At 27.6% G+C, this 16,931-nt stretch overlaps 3 protein-coding genes across 3 annotated transcripts; all 3 read right to left on the reverse strand.

Annotated features, from left to right (window-relative positions):
- Nucleotides 1-1,748: 1,748 nt before the first annotated feature.
- On the reverse strand, nt 1,749-6,603 carry LOC111628876 (endoribonuclease rege-1-like). The gene is made up of 6 exons (XM_023372734.1): nt 5,380-6,603; nt 4,782-5,037; nt 4,379-4,515; nt 4,084-4,282; nt 2,687-2,805; nt 1,749-2,585 (listed from the first exon to the last, which is right to left on the reverse strand). The coding sequence occupies exons 2-6, from the start codon at nt 5,030-5,032 to the stop codon at nt 1,921-1,923; spliced, it is 1,371 nt and encodes a 456-aa protein (XP_023228502.1). The 5' UTR covers nt 5,033-5,037; nt 5,380-6,603; the 3' UTR covers nt 1,749-1,920.
- A 420-nt stretch (nt 6,604-7,023) lies between these two features.
- Nucleotides 7,024-9,364, reverse strand: LOC111628879. Its single transcript, XM_023372738.1, has 3 exons — nt 8,852-9,364; nt 8,130-8,320; nt 7,024-7,163 (listed from the first exon to the last, which is right to left on the reverse strand). Exons 1-3 carry the CDS (start codon nt 9,162-9,164, stop codon nt 7,110-7,112), a joined length of 558 nt encoding a protein of 185 aa, XP_023228506.1. The 5' UTR covers nt 9,165-9,364; the 3' UTR covers nt 7,024-7,109.
- A 4,790-nt stretch (nt 9,365-14,154) lies between these two features.
- Nucleotides 14,155-16,158, reverse strand: LOC111628880. Its single transcript, XM_023372739.1, has 2 exons — nt 15,646-16,158; nt 14,155-15,114 (listed from the first exon to the last, which is right to left on the reverse strand). The coding sequence occupies exons 1-2, from the start codon at nt 15,956-15,958 to the stop codon at nt 14,885-14,887; spliced, it is 543 nt and encodes a 180-aa protein (XP_023228507.1). The 5' UTR covers nt 15,959-16,158; the 3' UTR covers nt 14,155-14,884.
- Nucleotides 16,159-16,931: the final 773 nt, after the last annotated feature.

The following is a 16,931-nucleotide window of genomic DNA, read 5'->3' on the forward strand; positions in this document are numbered from 1 at the left end:
TACAGTTGTCCCTTGATAATCCGACAGGTATGGGACCAAAGGTGTGTCAGATTACCAAAAGTGTCCGGATTACCGAAAATAATTACATATTTCGCATTGTTTTGCTAGCAGTAACTTACAATATTCTCTACTCCAACTGTTCAAACAGAACTGCTCACATAAAACACACGAAATGTGTGTCATTGTATAAAAATTGGATGGGGAGATTCACATCGCGACATGCTTCTGTGCAAGCAGACACGTAACGGGGACGAGTACCTTGACGGGAGGTGCGTCGGACTACTGAGCATGTCGGATTAAAAAACGGACTATAGAGGGACAACTGTATTAATGTTTTGTTCTGTTTATAATGGACATCATTAGGTTATTGGTGTTAGTGGTGTGATTTATTTATGTTTAATCCTGTATTTTGACAATTAGTATTATTCAAAAATTCTTTAGGATATAAATTATTGTACAAAATTATTATTAAAAATATTAAATTTAGAGCATTTTCATTAATTTCATTAACTTAGGACTGAAAAGAGAACAAGAAAATAGTATGGAATTTTATTTGCATAAATTATTTGAAGTGAAAACTAGAGTAAATTTTCAATTTTTCATGTTGAATAATACATTTGCAGGAGAGAGTGTTGTTTTCTGCAAAATTTTAAAATTAATGGAATTTTAAATAAACAAATGCATATTAATGCTATCAGTAATAAACTTTCAAAGCAATTAATATTTTATGTAGAACTTTGCAGTATTTTTCTATACTCAACTGTGACTAAATTCATGACTCATCTCTAAACTAATTAAAAGATAAATTTTATAAATTATTTCTAATTTAATTTATAAATAGTTAATAGAACTGGTTTAATATAATTTTTCAACAGATACATCCTTCATTATTTCATTGTTTTCATTAAATAAATTTTAGTAGATTCTTTAAGAAAAGTTAATAATAAATAAATGTTTGCTTTTAAGTAACTCACATAACATTTTGGATATAAATTAAGAATTTTGACAATTCTTTTTATTATAAAAAATTGAATTTTTAATATTACTAAATATACAAATATATTGTTTCAGATAAGAAAACATATTGATAGTCTACATAAGATAATACAAATTATAATAATTACAAATTTACTATTTAATGCTTCCTGAAGAATATATATAGAAATAACTGTTTTATACATTTTATAAAATTACATTATTGTATATTTTCTAATTCTACTTTCTAATTATTAATCCTGTAATTTTATAACTGTGATAATGTGTTATATGTATAATTAATTTTAAATCTTTATTTCAAAAACTAAGATAAATACATATTAAACATGTAATGAACTTCAATAAAAATGAATTATACAATATTGTAGAATATTTTTACATTACATTACAAATTATAATTGTTTTGCTAAGCAAAATACCAAACAACTGTTTTATGTTTGCACAGTACTTTTATAAAATATTTATTACTATCTAATAGTAATGTGTAATCAATTAAGCCTTCACAATAAATGTTAATTCTATATTACTTTAAACTCCAATGTTAACCATATTGCCAGCAATTATGGTATAGAAGTTTGTTTTTAAAATTTAAAAAAATTGATAAAATAGTAGATTATATTTATAAAATTTCACATATTATATACAATTTTACTATAATAATATATAAAAGTATAATTAACTAAGATTCATATTTTACTTTGAATAATATTATTGAAATAAAAATTTGATTAGTCAGTATTCTGGTAGAAACTTTGATAATTCAAACTATTTATTTGAATTTTGTTGAAGTCCAAATTGAAAGTGACACAATGAAAATTAAAAATTGCATTTAATTCCTGAATTGTAATTTGAAAAGAAATCACAACCATAAAATACTGAATCAGTTTATATATCACAATTTAAAAACAGTGTAATTTTCAAAGTTTAGCCATTGGGAAACAATGAAAGAATTGCAGCACACAACTTTTGTGGTCTAGTTTCATGAGGGTATATATTCAAAACAGTTTCTACTTGTTCCTTAGGAAATATTGCTGAGAGATGAAAATGTAATTTTTCTCTTAAAATGCTATAATTAGGAAATTGACAGATTTGATTAGATACATCCCTATTATCACTTTCTTCTGACAATGCAGAATCTTCAGAAACCCAAAGTTCACTTTGTATAGGTTTTTTAGAGTAAACGATCGAATTATGCGTATCTTTCATCCAGCGAAACCAATTTTCTTGACTGATCATTTCCATTTTGTCTTTTGATGGTTCTAAGGGTTTTTCTGCTGGATGGTCTATCCAAAAGTTTTTATGACCTAAAGTTCGTTCGAAATCATAATTCTGGCGATGTAATTTCCGATGTTTTTGTAATGTCAAATGAGATGCTACGTAATGTGGTTGTTTGCTCTTCGGTATTGATGAAACTTTATCGTTATCTAATTCGAGTTTAGGTCTTTCTAAAGTAAAATTTTTTAGTTTGTGACAAAGTGCAGTTTCAGATGACGAATCTGTCCTCGTTATAGCTGCTTGTTCTGTATCAGGACTTCTCCCCTTTTTAATTCTTGATAAACTTTTCTTATTCCTTAAAAAGAGCTTCTCATCTTAAAAGAATTAAATAGAAAAATTACACATCAATGCTATATAATATGAAAGTTTTTATCATAAGAGTTTAGATTTAAAAAAAAAAAAAAAAAAGTTAAACCTTCAGTTCTCTTAAAAATTTTGAAGTTTCTACTTTCCTCTCGATGAGATTTTGATCTTCGCAGAAATTTTTCTAAAGTAGGCCCGTGGCGTCCAAGAGGATCGTCAGGAGGCATGAATCTATCAAAATGAAACAAAACTTGAGATTTAGACTTAATATAAACATGATTCGTTAAATTTTTTTTTCGTTTTTTTAAGTTAATTAAATTCAAAATTATTAAATGAGTTAACTAATTTGATCAGAATAACTGTTTAGGTGACTTGTAACAGTAAAAATTGTTTAATTAATTAATTAGTATTATTGGTTTTAAGCATTTACTAAATTTAGAATATCATAGATTACATTAATTAATTAACCCGTTTAGGTATCAACCCATGTGCCTCAAACTTTTCATAAGAAAAAGTTTAAAATTGCTAATTGTTTCTCCTACTTGTTAATAATAATTATATGTTTTTTTATACGAAAAAAAATGCAGATCTTCAATGTCACTTTTTTATATAAGAGCATCTTTGATTCCACATCGTATCGTTGGTGTGCGATCAAAAACACTGAATGCACCAATAGCTTAAAAAAGTTTCATTACATTTATCTGATTATTTATATTACTGATGCATTAAAATATTGTTATATTTTAACATTTTAAAATAATTATTTGAGAAATAGGTTTAATTTAATATAGTTGAAATTTTTCTTTTACGTTATCGACAAGATATCTTTGTTATCATTTTTTTAAAATATAAGAACAAGAACAATTGGGGTTTTTAACGAATTGGATATCCAAAATTTATATTGTTGGATAAGACTAAATTTAAAAATATATATAGCCTATACGAATTAAGAAGATAAAAGTTATGATTCTCTTTAATTACTTTCAAGAATATATTTAAAATTTAAATTAGCAGTCTGGAAATGCTTATACATTAAACTTAAACACGTGCAAATTTATTAATTTTTCAAGTATTCAATTTGAAATAAATATTTATGAAAAAAAATTATTATTTTACACGAGATTGGCAGATTATTATTGAATAATTCATCAGTTTTTATACTAATTATCCGAACAAAGTAAACTAATCTTATTCAATACGTTTTGTTTTTATAAGAATTGAGAACTAGACTTAAGATGTGTCTTGGTTTATGTACGCACCGCGTGCTTTTAAATGTTATGTTTAAAGATAATGTTGACTTACAGAAACACTAGAATATTTATTCCTTTAATTCTTACGGAGAATGATTTATGATCATTTTATGTCCTATTCGTTCTCATATATTTTGCTTACGTGCCATATCACATAAAACTTGGATTTGCTGCTCAGGTTTTAATTATATATTTAGGTTTTTGTACTTAATCGTTTCTTAATCTAATAAATTATAGTCTACCACGAAGAATAAATTACCTGTTATTTACGAAAGAATACATCAGTAGTCTGTTTTCGACAACGTTTTCGTACTCGATGTCCTCTGTTACATACTTGGAATAATTATCGTTAGATACCAACACGCCATCCACTTGAGCTACATATTTCAATATTGCACGATCGTCACAGCACGAAACGCAGAGAATATCTTTGTTCATATCGTCTAGTAAATATCTATCTAAAACGTTTAAGGAGTAAAATTATTAAATTAAAGAAATATTAAGCGATTTATTTATAGTTAGAATTTAGCATAAATGAATCTAATTATAACTACCTTTTATAATTAAATCAGGAGATGGATCCCTCCACCAGGACGGAGTAAAAACTGTGATATCTTTATGTCCACGATTTCTGAACCAGTCTACGCATATTTTGATCCCTTTGCAGGATATCTTCTCTTTGTTACCGTGGCTATTAAATGTTTTCGAAAGTTTAAATACGTTGCAATTTGTTCTCTTAAGTTTTAAAAAATATTTTCTTTAGTTTTTAACCTATACAGACTTATTTTAATCTAATATATTTTATCATTAATCTGTTCTGAAGTTTGAGTAGTAAGCATACTTATGTAATAAGACAGAGTAGCTAAAATATGAAGAATATGTAAAAATATTAAGAAATAGGTCAAAGAAAAACAAGGTTAACTTAAAGAAAAAATTGAAAAATAGTCTGAAACCTACCTTACAGCAACATTTCCACCATCAACAACAACATGACGCAAACAATATTCTTCAGACAACAAATGCGTTTCTCTCTCCCTGCTGCTTCCTCTTAACTTGACTAATTCCGATAAGAGTTCATTTTGGGTCATTTTCGGACCGAGTCTATTAACTACCATTTGGATCTGATTTTGGCTGTAACCCAATTTTAAAGCAAAATTGTTCAATCGAGTTGCATCTATCCATTGTTCTTCGCTGGACGATGATGACATTAATACTAGAAAAACCAATAAAGCGTTGTAAGAAAACTATTAAATGAGCAGAAAATACGAGAATAATACGATTCTCGAGCTGTTTTACACTAAATATAGAGCTAGAACAATAGATGCGATAATGCGATTAAGTAATCAGATCGTAAGTCGAGATAGAGTGATGAAATTTATATAGGATAAAGCCCCCCGTTGATGTCATTCATCTCTTCTGTTCGAAAAATTAAATTAAATTATATATTCTAGCTTGTTGACTTTCGTACTTCGTTGTTACGACGTACGGTGATGTCTATTGCTAATTAAACAATTAAATAGTATGCAAAACAGCTTAGTAAATGTATCTTCCTTACCTGATGCTTCTCTTGTGATGCTGATATGGCAACTGGCACTTTTGTACGTCCGCCGAGAACAGGATTTATCGCCAAAGGGCAAGGTTGGGGAGAGTTGTGTAGTGCACCTCTCACAAATATATATCCAAAAATATCAGATCCTTGTTTTGTCAACTGTCGTCAAAATAAAGTTATAAATACTTATAAAGATTTGTTAAGAACGATTAAAACTGATTGAGTAGACGAACTCGATCGGATCTACTACTATTTTTTTTTCTATTCGTATAATTAAATAAAATTCAAAAAGTGCAATTATAAATTAATCAAACTGAATCATTGGTAAAGTTCATTCATTAATATTTGCTACAAGATCCTGTATCCTTATTGACCTCTTGACGTGCATAGAAACCTGTCTTATGAAGTAGGACACGACTGCCCCTTGCCAACCGGATGTGGCAGTTCACCTAGTGTTGGTCAGGTAAGGGTCAAGGTCGAAAGCTTTCAGTACCTTAGTTGCTTATGTAAAACTTTAACAGAACACTGTAATATTTATTTGTTTATGAATATAATTATCGGTGTAAATATTTCTTACAGCTGTTTTCGTTAATAGCCTAGAATTATATTTTTTTACGATTGAAAAATTTAGAATCTATTACTTTGGTTTTATTCAAAAGTAATTTCTGCGATGCTTACTCTTAACACACGAAATATTTATTAAAAACTACAGAATTGATGCGATTTTAATATTTATTAGGATGTTGTTATAAGGCTTGAAAAATAAGTGCCGTTTATGCAAATATTAAATGTTTTTGTTTTCGGATGAGAAGGTGTTTCTTCCATTCATACGTTATCAGATTTCATTCAGGACTTCCTCCCTATAGTGGTATTCCACAACCCAATATAATTAAGATGGATGAGACTAGTGAGGTCAACCTGTTCGTTACGCTATAATTATTAACTCCACTCGATATATTCGGTACTGATCAACGTTTAATGAGGAAGAAAAACTAGAAACAATTAAAATATATGCTAATCCATCCATTACAATTCTTATTTGTTATATAATTTGTTGCTTGTTTTGAAGATTGAGGATCTGGCGTTTATAACTATTATTATTTCGTTGATTGAAAAAATTTCAAGTTTATTAATGATTGGAAAGAAAGGTTGAAACATTAAGAGCAGGATGATTACAATTAAAATGCATCAATCAAATCAATTATAAAGTGATTAAAACTTCTAATCTTAATACGGGAGATCGCGAGGGTTTTTAGTTACTAAATTTATAAATTTTACGTTTATCTTTTAAAAATGTTTTACAAGTAACCGATCAATTCTGTTCTGACTTTAATCTTTCTTTCTTTCTTTTTTTAATCTTAAAATAAGTTTGTTAATTAAAGAAGAAATTCACAGTAACAAGTATAACTAATGATGAAAACAATAAGGACGAGAACATCATAAATTGAGTTTCTCGGCGATAATATTTTAAAAAATTTAAGAGAAAAGTCATTTTTGATTAGTGTAATTATTATCTAATTTTTTTCCGAAAGGATTTTATCCATTAGAATAGATTTTAAGAAGAGATTCCGATTAAATTAAGTGGGGGAAAACTTTATATGAAGAGACGTGAAAAAATGATTTAATCCAAGTAAATAAGAGAAAGTTGTACTTGAAGACTTTATTAAAGGAATAACATATGTTGTACAATAGATAAAGATAAGCTGAAGAAAAAAAAGGAAAACAATATTTTATATCTATCCGTGAAAGAACTTGATATAATTCTCCAACATATTCATCTGGAATGTGATCTAAAATGAGAAAAATCATTTCATATTCATCTTAATTAAATTTTTTTAAAAATATATGTGTGTACAATGTATTAAGTTATAACTTAGAAATATTTATATAATAATAATTATTATTACGTTTCTGATGACAGTAAAACGAAAAGATGTTCAATTGTCAGTGATGTATAATTAAATATTTTTGCTTGGGAATTTGTGTTGGTGTGGGGGAGGAAATCTTTTTTCTTAAGACATTACCTAATTCTAACTAATATAAATAAATTAATTTTATTAAATATATAGTACACAGTACATTACTTAACAATTAGCTATGAATTATAATTGTTAAGTACTGTACTTGTAGGAAATCGAATTTATCGGTCTTGTACTGTACTTAGAAAGTCAGAAATTTTAATTTTTTGAATTTAAAAGCATGCATATATATACTGTATATATGCTTCTTGCGTAACATCTGTGAATTGAAAAATTCATAGATGTTACGTAGCTGAATATACCGGTATAAATTCTTAAAATTTCAAAATGAACAGTTAAGTTGAATTGTCTGTTTAGGATGAATTTTGCAATTCATAGATGTTACGTAGCGGAAGGAGCTGTCAAAATAGCACCTACGAATGATGAATCGCAAAATTGTCGAGTTTGTAAACATTTTAAAATTCTTCGCTTCCAGACAATCTTATTACTTTTTTCTGTTTTGTGTACTTTACTCTCTCATTCGATTTTAGAGAATATCAAAATGATTTACCCAACAGCAGAACCGAACTTCTAAAATGGTGTTAAATTACTAATTATATAGTTTAAATAATCTAATATTGGTAGAATATATAATATAAATGATAATTTCTGAGTTGGAAGTATTAAAAAGTTTATTTATTTTGTCACTTGTAGAGGAGAAAAGTAATAAGTAAACATTTTGCGTGAACTGAAAATTAGCTAGAGTTTTAGTGCTAAAGATAATAAATATAAACTTACTGCTTGATAGAAAAGACATTCTGCAGGTAGTTCATCTTCTCCCAAAGGGCAGTCGCTGTTACCATCACAAAGCTTGATGATGTCTATACAGACCAAACGGTCCTCTTCATCTCTTGATGGGCAAATTAATTGATTTTTATGTTCTTGACTGGAAATTTGACACAAATCACATTTCTTACAGATTGTCATTACTGAAATTAAGAATTTGATATCAAGACATTAGTGCTAATTACAGTATATCTTGGTGTCATTTATGATTAAGTTAGGATTAGAATCTGATGTTAAATTTTATTCGTTATTTACTTAATAATTCTTTTTGATAATTTGTTTATTATTATTATTTACTGATTGAAGTTTGCAAATTAAAAATTCTGAAAGTTTCAAATTTGTTAAATCTATAATCCAAAGCTGCATTAAACTATTTTAATAAGCCATTATTCTCTGTTAGTAAACGTGCTTTTAAGTATAAAAATAACTTTTTGTAGTGTTAAAATGTCTGCTTGCAGCTTTTGTTGACATAAATTTAGCAGTGAGACACGCAATTGTCATTCTTATGTCATCATCCAGTTTTTCGAAGTTAACTTTTGCTATAAATCTTTGGATATAGCATGAAGATGAATGGAAACTACATTTATAAAAGCTATACTTTATTTTATTTTTTAAATGCAATTTTTACTTTTTATTTCTAACTTTTTTTTCTAGTAGTTTAAACTACAACTCACCTTCACTTGTTAGTCGATCATTTCCCATTTCTCTATTATTTCTAGATATTTTTTCGGCTCCAGACAAGCTTGTTCCATCTTGTATAATACTCTCTAAGTCGAATTTAGTAAAGTCGAATTTTTTAGGACTTGTAACTTGATTTAAATTCCATCCATATCGCTTATCATAATCTACTAATTCATCGCCGTTATTTGAAATTGGTACAATTACACGTCTCTTCCACCAATTATGTTTGTAATAGCTTCTAGTCTGAACTTCTAATACTTTAAAGATTACGAGGAGAAAAACGAAGAATAATAGTTTAAAATACATTTTTACTTTCCTAAGTTTATGCGATTGTCTCTGCTTTTAAAAGTTCTCCTTTTATATATAGGTAGAAAGGATTAATAGAGACTGCGCCGTTCATCACTTGGCATCTGATAGAGTCATTTATCCTTCAGTTTGCAGGAGCTGTTCTATTAATGAAAGCTTTCTTAAAATTTCTACTATTTAATATGCAAATTACTCTCGTATGCACAGAATTAATTTGTCTAAAACGTTCTATAAAACTTTGTTTTGTAAATCAATTTTTCTTTCCTTTATATTAAATCAACAAACATATTTAGTCTAAGAAAAATTAACTTAATACTAACTAATTCATAAAGTTTTAGTTGCAACTTCAATATATATACAGTATATATATATATATTCCTTCTACAGATTATTTTATATCTTTAGTTGAAAATTACAAAAGAAATTCCCAAGAAAGTACCTTCTAGTAAGAAAAAATACTGAAAGAAATAGCTTTATAATATATTCTTGTGAAGGAAATTGGTGATTTTTCTAACCGCATTATTTACCTAGTTTTTTTGAAAATAAAAAATGCTTAAAAAAGATATAATTTCAATTAGACAAATATTGTGTTTACAGTATATATATATATATATATATTTTGTATCTCATCTTCCTTAATCAAAACTATATTTAGATGATAACCTAATAATAACGGGTGTATACGTTATTAACGAGTGTATTGTATTGATATAAATAGGGTGGATCTTGATAAAAATTCTAACACCAAACCACGTTTTATTAAATTTAATGCGTTTTTGTCGTGCACGATAAAGTTTATTTCCCTTGTTTGACGTTTTATAAACTTAAATACCTGCAATAAGCATATGAATAAGTCTTCTGTGCAGTACAAAAACAACGTTCTCGTTAATATAAAAATAGCGTTTAGTTTAACGGTTTCAAAATATTTACATTGTAACTTTTAATACATTTCTATGGCCATCAAAGTAAATATCTGTTTCTAAATGAATTCATGTTAAAAATATAATTAATAAATAGGTTTTTTTTGTAATAAAAAACATATGATTGGTTGGATTCATAAGTAGAGAGAGAATTAAAAGTTAAATTAATTTATCGATGGGATAAGTTTTTAAATATAAAAATAGCTTTTTTAAACAGAACGTTTTAGTTTAAATTTAAGTAATTATTATGTTTTAATGATTAAATAATTTATAATTAGTATTTTAGCTTATTCATTCTCCTGATATGCCACTTTTTCCGTTTTATTTCTATGTACTGGTACATTTTAGTTTCAAAATTTAAATTATTTCTGTTTTTATCCTTTTGAAATGCGAAAAATTTTAATTTAAAATATTTTTTTTACAGGTCAAAGCTCTTTAATTAATTACGCTATATTTCAATTAATATTTTTCTATGATCTGTTACAAGTGCTCGTATCAATGTTTACTGATACAAGTACCAAGATGTAAAATTTACGTAGCCTAATAATAAAAGCTTGTAAGAAGTAATTTTCTTAAAGTTTGATAAATTTCTTTATTAAAATTTTTGAGGATAGAGAGATGAGTTTTTAAAAATTGCAAATGTCAATAGCGTTAAATTTTCATTAACAAGTAAGTCCGACTCCACCCGAGATGTGACACACGACCCCATTATCTTCACACCACGCGCTGGACCTTAACCAATAAAATTTAATAGTGTCAATGCCATATTTCGTCTATAAATGTTTATCCCATCCTGAGATACACGCAAACATACATAAACATATTCTCACACGCTTATACACATCCATTTTTCCCGTCTTTTGACTTGGGTTCAAGGGTCTCAAAACGTCGAGATTTACAAAAATCCCGGAGGGTCAAATTTGACACGATTACAATACTTTCCCGTGTTATATAAATAACAGCCGGAAAAGCAAAAATTGACCTATTCCTGTTAGAAGACTGCAGTTAAAAGAAAGACGATTTTTAATTCGATCACTTCTATTATCATACAATTATTGAATCCTTTATTAATTAATAAATTAGCTTTTGTTGTTTTCAATGCTTTTGTGCTATTCACTCTGTTGTGATTTTTCGTTATACGTACAGTACGTTCTCATTTATCAAAATTCACATACCTTTGCAAACTCTTCATTTTACCGTAAATTCTTTTATTTTTTTAATAATGTATATGTAAATAAAGTTTGAATAACTCTTTATTTCTATAATAAATATGTAAGTTTCTATATTAAGTTGTAATTAATTATGTTAAAACATTTACCAAATTTTATAATATTAAAGTTATTTTGACTTTAAGAAATGTAATCACTTGATGCCCAAGGAGCCAGACATGCTGCCTTTTAACCCTTTTAATTAATATAATTAAACTTTTTAATTGGTCATTTAGTATTTCTGATTATTTAATATAAATTCAGACTACGAAACAAGAATCTCTTAAGTTCTGCAATTTTGTTTAATAAATTATACTTAGTCTATACGATATCAAGTTAGAAGAAGTCTAGTTTTAACTCCGTTTATAATAAAATATAAATAATCAAACTGCTGCTAAGATTTTTTTAGATATTCCTAATTTTCCTTAATATTAATTATGTTTCAGTGTAATTATATGGATTACTTTAAATGAATTTTATTGCTTAGAATTGAAGGTCCCGTTGTGAGAGAATTGACGACGTTATAACAACTTATTTTATTAAAAAATAAGTTGTTATAATAATAAGCTTTTTGTCTTTTTAAAATAATAAAAAGGTGGTAAAAGGCTTAATTTTGAGATTAGAGATGATGATTTAAAAATATTTTAAATGCCAAAAATCAGTAAAAGTTTCATTAAGCCCGACTCTATTGGTGATACGAGTGAAAATATAATATTAAAGACGTAAACACGCTATTTCGATCGATAACTTGCAATTATAATAATAATATACTTATATTAAAAAAAATAATAAATTATTGTAGAAAGCTGTTAATTCTTTAATAACTACATAAAATAAATATTTAATTNCGTCAGCGTAATCTGAATGCGGCCTAAGCAATGAGTGATGACTTATCTCATCACTTGATCATCGAGCTTAGCATATCACGGAGGTAATGAGCTCAATGAACAGTTTTCCTAAACGAACTCAGCGATGAGATCATTACATCTTAACCAATTAGCAAAGTCAGCATGTTTGTATGTTCGTTTTTAAAAGCACTAATTTAATTATTTTATCAGATTCGGTTTAATATACGATGATACAAGTCTCTATGTAAAACAGACTATTCAAAAAGACACATTTGTGATATGTGTGCACATAACGTAGGCTATGTTAACGTGCCACTAATGGAAAGAAATCAGTGGTATATCCAGGATTTTGAGAATGTGAGTGCTGCTCAGGGAGATTCGAAGAACCAAGTCATGTTTTTTTTTTGAGAATGTTACTCAATTATCTTAGAATTACTTTAGTTACCTAATTTTATGTACAATATGTGTTATATTTATTTTTTAAGTAACAAAATGAATTGCTTTAGTATCAAGGGATGGTGCAGCACTATAAGCATCTCTCTGGATACGCCCCTGGAGGAAATTGTTTATTCAGTTAAATGACACTAATATAAAGTCACTCCTTTTTTCTACATTTTTTTCACACTATATTAATGTACTGATTTGCAATATTGTTATACTAAGACATGATAATGAAACATAATTATAAGGTGGAATATTTTATAAGGTTAAATACTTTTTAAAAAATTTAACGTTTTTTTATTTTTGCCTATTTCATAAATATAAAGCTATGTAGGCAATTTGTAAAGGAAGAAATTGTCACAATTAGTATATTATTACTAAAAAAATACTATAATAATAATATTATATATATATATATATACTTAATGTTAGGAATATGCAAATGAGCAATCATTATCCTTTCTTGTTTACGGATTATGGAATGGCTAACCTGTAACTGATAAGAAAAAAAGGCAAAATTCTTAGTTTTATGGAAGACTGCTATTCTAGAAGACTAATTGCGAACCAATTAAACGGGTCTCACACGGTAGTCGATAATTTTCTTCAATTAAATGAAAACTATGCTAAAAAGAAGCCAACTGGTAGACCTAGAAAAGTTACATCAGCAACAAAACGGGTGATTATGATTTAGGTGTCAAAATAATTAGCATCTTTACCAGCTGTCGTACATCAAGACGGTATTAATGTGTCTAAATCGACCATCGACCGAATTGTGGCAAGTTGCCCTCATCTAGTCAGTCACAAAAACTGTACCTGCCCTAAAACAGCGACATAAGCAGTAGTATCTGTTCTGGACTAATCAGCATATTCTTGGACTGAAATATGGAAAAACATTGGACTTTTCTTTATCGCTTCAAATACTCTTGACGGGTCCGATGGTTATGCATACAATTGGCACGATCTCCGCAAAGACGAGCAACTGTTTGCAAAGCATCAATAAGGAGGCAATCTGATGATTTGGGCCACTTTCAGCTGGAAAGGAAAGAAAAACTTTTATCATTCATCAAGCATCGAAAGAATGTTGCATCTTACCAAAAGATGTTGGAAGATTTACTACCCTATGCAAAAAGTATTTCCAAGAACTGGCTATTTCTTTAAACGAGAAAATACACTTGTGCTCAAGGCTAAGATACATATGAGTGTTTCTTAGTTAATGAAGTGCAAAGAATTGGAAATAGGAAGAAATATCTCAAATCTACCTTCACCATTTAATTTTTGTCTATGTCTACTCGTATATACGAAACTACAGTCGACCCCCTATAACACTGTTGATAATTCCGTTTTATATGAATTCCATGTTGTACGAGTCACTTAGATTTTACAAATATGTGAGCCGTTCACANATCTTAATTAAATTTTTTTAAAAATATATGTGTGTACAATGTATTAAGTTATAACTTAGAAATATTTATATAATAATAATTATTATTACGTTTCTGATGACAGTAAAACGAAAAGATGTTCAATTGTCAGTGATGTATAATTAAATATTTTTGCTTGGGAATTTGTGTTGGTGTGGGGGAGGAAATCTTTTTTCTTAAGACATTACCTAATTCTAACTAATATAAATAAATTAATTTTATTAAATATATAGTACACAGTACATTACTTAACAATTAGCTATGAATTATAATTGTTAAGTACTGTACTTGTAGGAAATCGAATTTATCGGTCTTGTACTGTACTTAGAAAGTCAGAAATTTTAATTTTTTGAATTTAAAAGCATGCATATATATACTGTATATATGCTTCTTGCGTAACATCTGTGAATTGAAAAATTCATAGATGTTACGTAGCTGAATATACCGGTATAAATTCTTAAAATTTCAAAATGAACAGTTAAGTTGAATTGTCTGTTTAGGATGAATTTTGCAATTCATAGATGTTACGTAGCGGAAGGAGCTGTCAAAATAGCACCTACGAATGATGAATCGCAAAATTGTCGAGTTTGTAAACATTTTAAAATTCTTCGCTTCCAGACAATCTTTATTACTTTTTTCTGTTTTGTGTACTTTACTCTCTCATTCGATTTTAGAGAATATCAAAATGATTTACCCAACAGCAGAACCGAACTTCTAAAATGGTGTTAAATTACTAATTATATAGTTTAAATAATCTAATATTGGTAGAATATATAATATAAATGATAATTTCTGAGTTGGAAGTATTAAAAAGTTTATTTATTTTGTCACTTGTAGAGGAGAAAAGTAATAAGTAAACATTTTGCGTGAACTGAAAATTAGCTAGAGTTTTAGTGCTAAAGATAATAAATATAAACTTACTGCTTGATAGAAAAGACATTCTGCAGGTAGTTCATCTTCTCCCAAAGGGCAGTCGCTGTTACCATCACAAAGCTTGATGATGTCTATACAGACCAAACGGTCCTCTTCATCTCTTGATGGGCAAATTAATTGATTTTTATGTTCTTGACTGGAAATTTGACACACATCACATTTCTTACAGATTGTCATTACTGAAATTAAGAATTTGATATCAAGACATTAGTGCTAATTACAGTATATCTTGGTGTCATTTATGATTAAGTTAGGATTAGAATCTGATGTTAAATTTTATTCGTTATTTACTTAATAATTCTTTTTGATAATTTGTTTATTATTATTATTTACTGATTGAAGTTTGCAAATTAAAAATTCTGAAAGTTTCAAATTTGTTAAATCTATAATCCAAAGCTGCATTAAACTATTTTAATAAGCCATTATTCTCTGTTAGTAAACGTGCTTTTAAGTATAAAAATAACTTTTTGTAGTGTTAAAATGTCTGCTTGCAGCTTTTGTTGACATAAATTTAGCAGTGAGACACGCAATTGTCATTCTTATGTCATCATCCAGTTTTTCGAAGTTAACTTTTGCTATAAATCTTTGGATATAGCATGAAGATGAATGGAAACTACATTTATAAAAGCTATACTTTATTTTATTTTTTAAATGCAATTTTTACTTTTTATTTCTAACTTTTTTTTCTAGTAGTTTAAACTACAACTCACCTTCACTTGTTAGTCGATCATTTCCCATTTCTCTATTATTTCTAGATATTTTTTCGGCTCCAGACAAGCTTGTTCCATCTTGTATAATACTCTCTAAGTCGAATTTAGTAAAGTCGAATTTTTTAGGACTTGTAACTTGATTTAAATTCCATCCATATCGCTTATCATAATCTACTAATTCATCGCCGTTATTTGAAATTGGTACAATTACACGTCTCTTCCACCAATTATGTTTGTAATAGCTTCTAGTCTGAACTTCTAATACTTTAAAGATTACGAGGAGAAAAACGAAGAATAATAGTTTAAAATACATTTTTACTTTCCTAAGTTTATGCGATTGTCTCTGCTTTTAAAAGTTCTCCTTTTATATATAGGTAGAAAGGATTAATAGAGACTGCGCCGTTCATCACTTGGCATCTGATAGAGTCATTTATCCTTCAGTTTGCAGGAGCTGTTCTATTAATGAAAGCTTTCTTAAAATTTCTACTATTTAATATGCAAATTACTCTCGTATGCACAGAATTAATTTGTCTAAAACGTTCTATAAAACTTTGTTTTGTAAATCAATTTTTCTTTCCTTTATATTAAATCAACAAACATATTTAGTCTAAGAAAAATTAACTTAATACTAACTAATTCATAAAGTTTTAGTTGCAACTTCAATATATATACAGTATATATATATATATTCCTTCTACAGATTATTTTATATCTTTAGTTGAAAATTACAAAAGAAATTCCCAAGAAAGTACCTTCTAGTAAGAAAAAATACTGAAAGAAATAGCTTTATAATATATTCTTGTGAAGGAAATTGGTGATTTTTCTAACCGCATTATTTACCTAGTTTTTTTGAAAATAAAAAATGCTTAAAAAAGATATAATTTCAATTAGACAAATATTGTGTTTACAGTATATATATATATATATATATATTGTATCTCATCTTCCTTAATCAAAACTATATTTAGATGATAACCTAATAATAACGGGTGTATACGTTATTAACGAGTGTATTGTATTGATATAAATAGGGTGGATCTTGATAAAAATTCTAACACCAAACCACGTTTTATTAAATTTAATGCGTTTTTGTCGTGCACGATAAAGTTTATTTCCCTTGTTTGACGTTTTATAAACTTAAATACCTGCAATAAGCATATGAATAAGTCTTCTGTGCAGTACAAAAACAACGTTCTCGTTAATATAAAAATAGCGTTTAGTTTAACGGTTTCAAAATATTTACATTGTAACTTTTAATACATTTCTATGGCCATCAAAGTAAATAT

Source organism: Centruroides sculpturatus, unplaced genomic scaffold (assembly GCF_000671375.1).
Source record: "Centruroides sculpturatus isolate CEXI.00-Female unplaced genomic scaffold, Cexi_2.0 scaffold359, whole genome shotgun sequence".
NCBI lineage: Eukaryota > Metazoa > Arthropoda > Arachnida > Scorpiones > Buthidae > Centruroides > Centruroides sculpturatus.

Excerpts from the sequence above, each read along its gene's own strand:
- LOC111628876 (XM_023372734.1), bottom strand. The coding sequence starts at position 5,032 with ATGTCATCATCGTCCAGCGAAGAACAATGGATAGATGCAACTCGATTG. Across the intron at positions 4,283-4,378 it reads TCCTGATTTAATTATAAAAG|ATAGATATTTACTAGACGAT; the intron begins GTAGTTATAATT and ends TAAACGTTTTAG. Across the intron at positions 2,806-4,083 it reads TATTCTTTCGTAAATAACAG|ATTCATGCCTCCTGACGATC; the intron begins GTAATTTATTCT and ends TCATTTTGATAG.
- LOC111628879 (XM_023372738.1), bottom strand. The coding sequence starts at position 9,164 with ATGTATTTTAAACTATTATTCTTCGTTTTTCTCCTCGTAATCTTTAAA. Across the intron at positions 8,321-8,851 it reads TGATCGACTAACAAGTGAAG|TAATGACAATCTGTAAGAAA; the intron begins GTGAGTTGTAGT and ends TCTTAATTTCAG. Across the intron at positions 7,164-8,129 it reads AATGTCTTTTCTATCAAGCA|ATCACATTCCAGATGAATAT; the intron begins GTAAGTTTATAT and ends TTCTCATTTTAG.
- LOC111628880 (XM_023372739.1), bottom strand. The coding sequence starts at position 15,958 with ATGTATTTTAAACTATTATTCTTCGTTTTTCTCCTCGTAATCTTTAAA. Across the intron at positions 15,115-15,645 it reads TGATCGACTAACAAGTGAAG|TAATGACAATCTGTAAGAAA; the intron begins GTGAGTTGTAGT and ends TCTTAATTTCAG.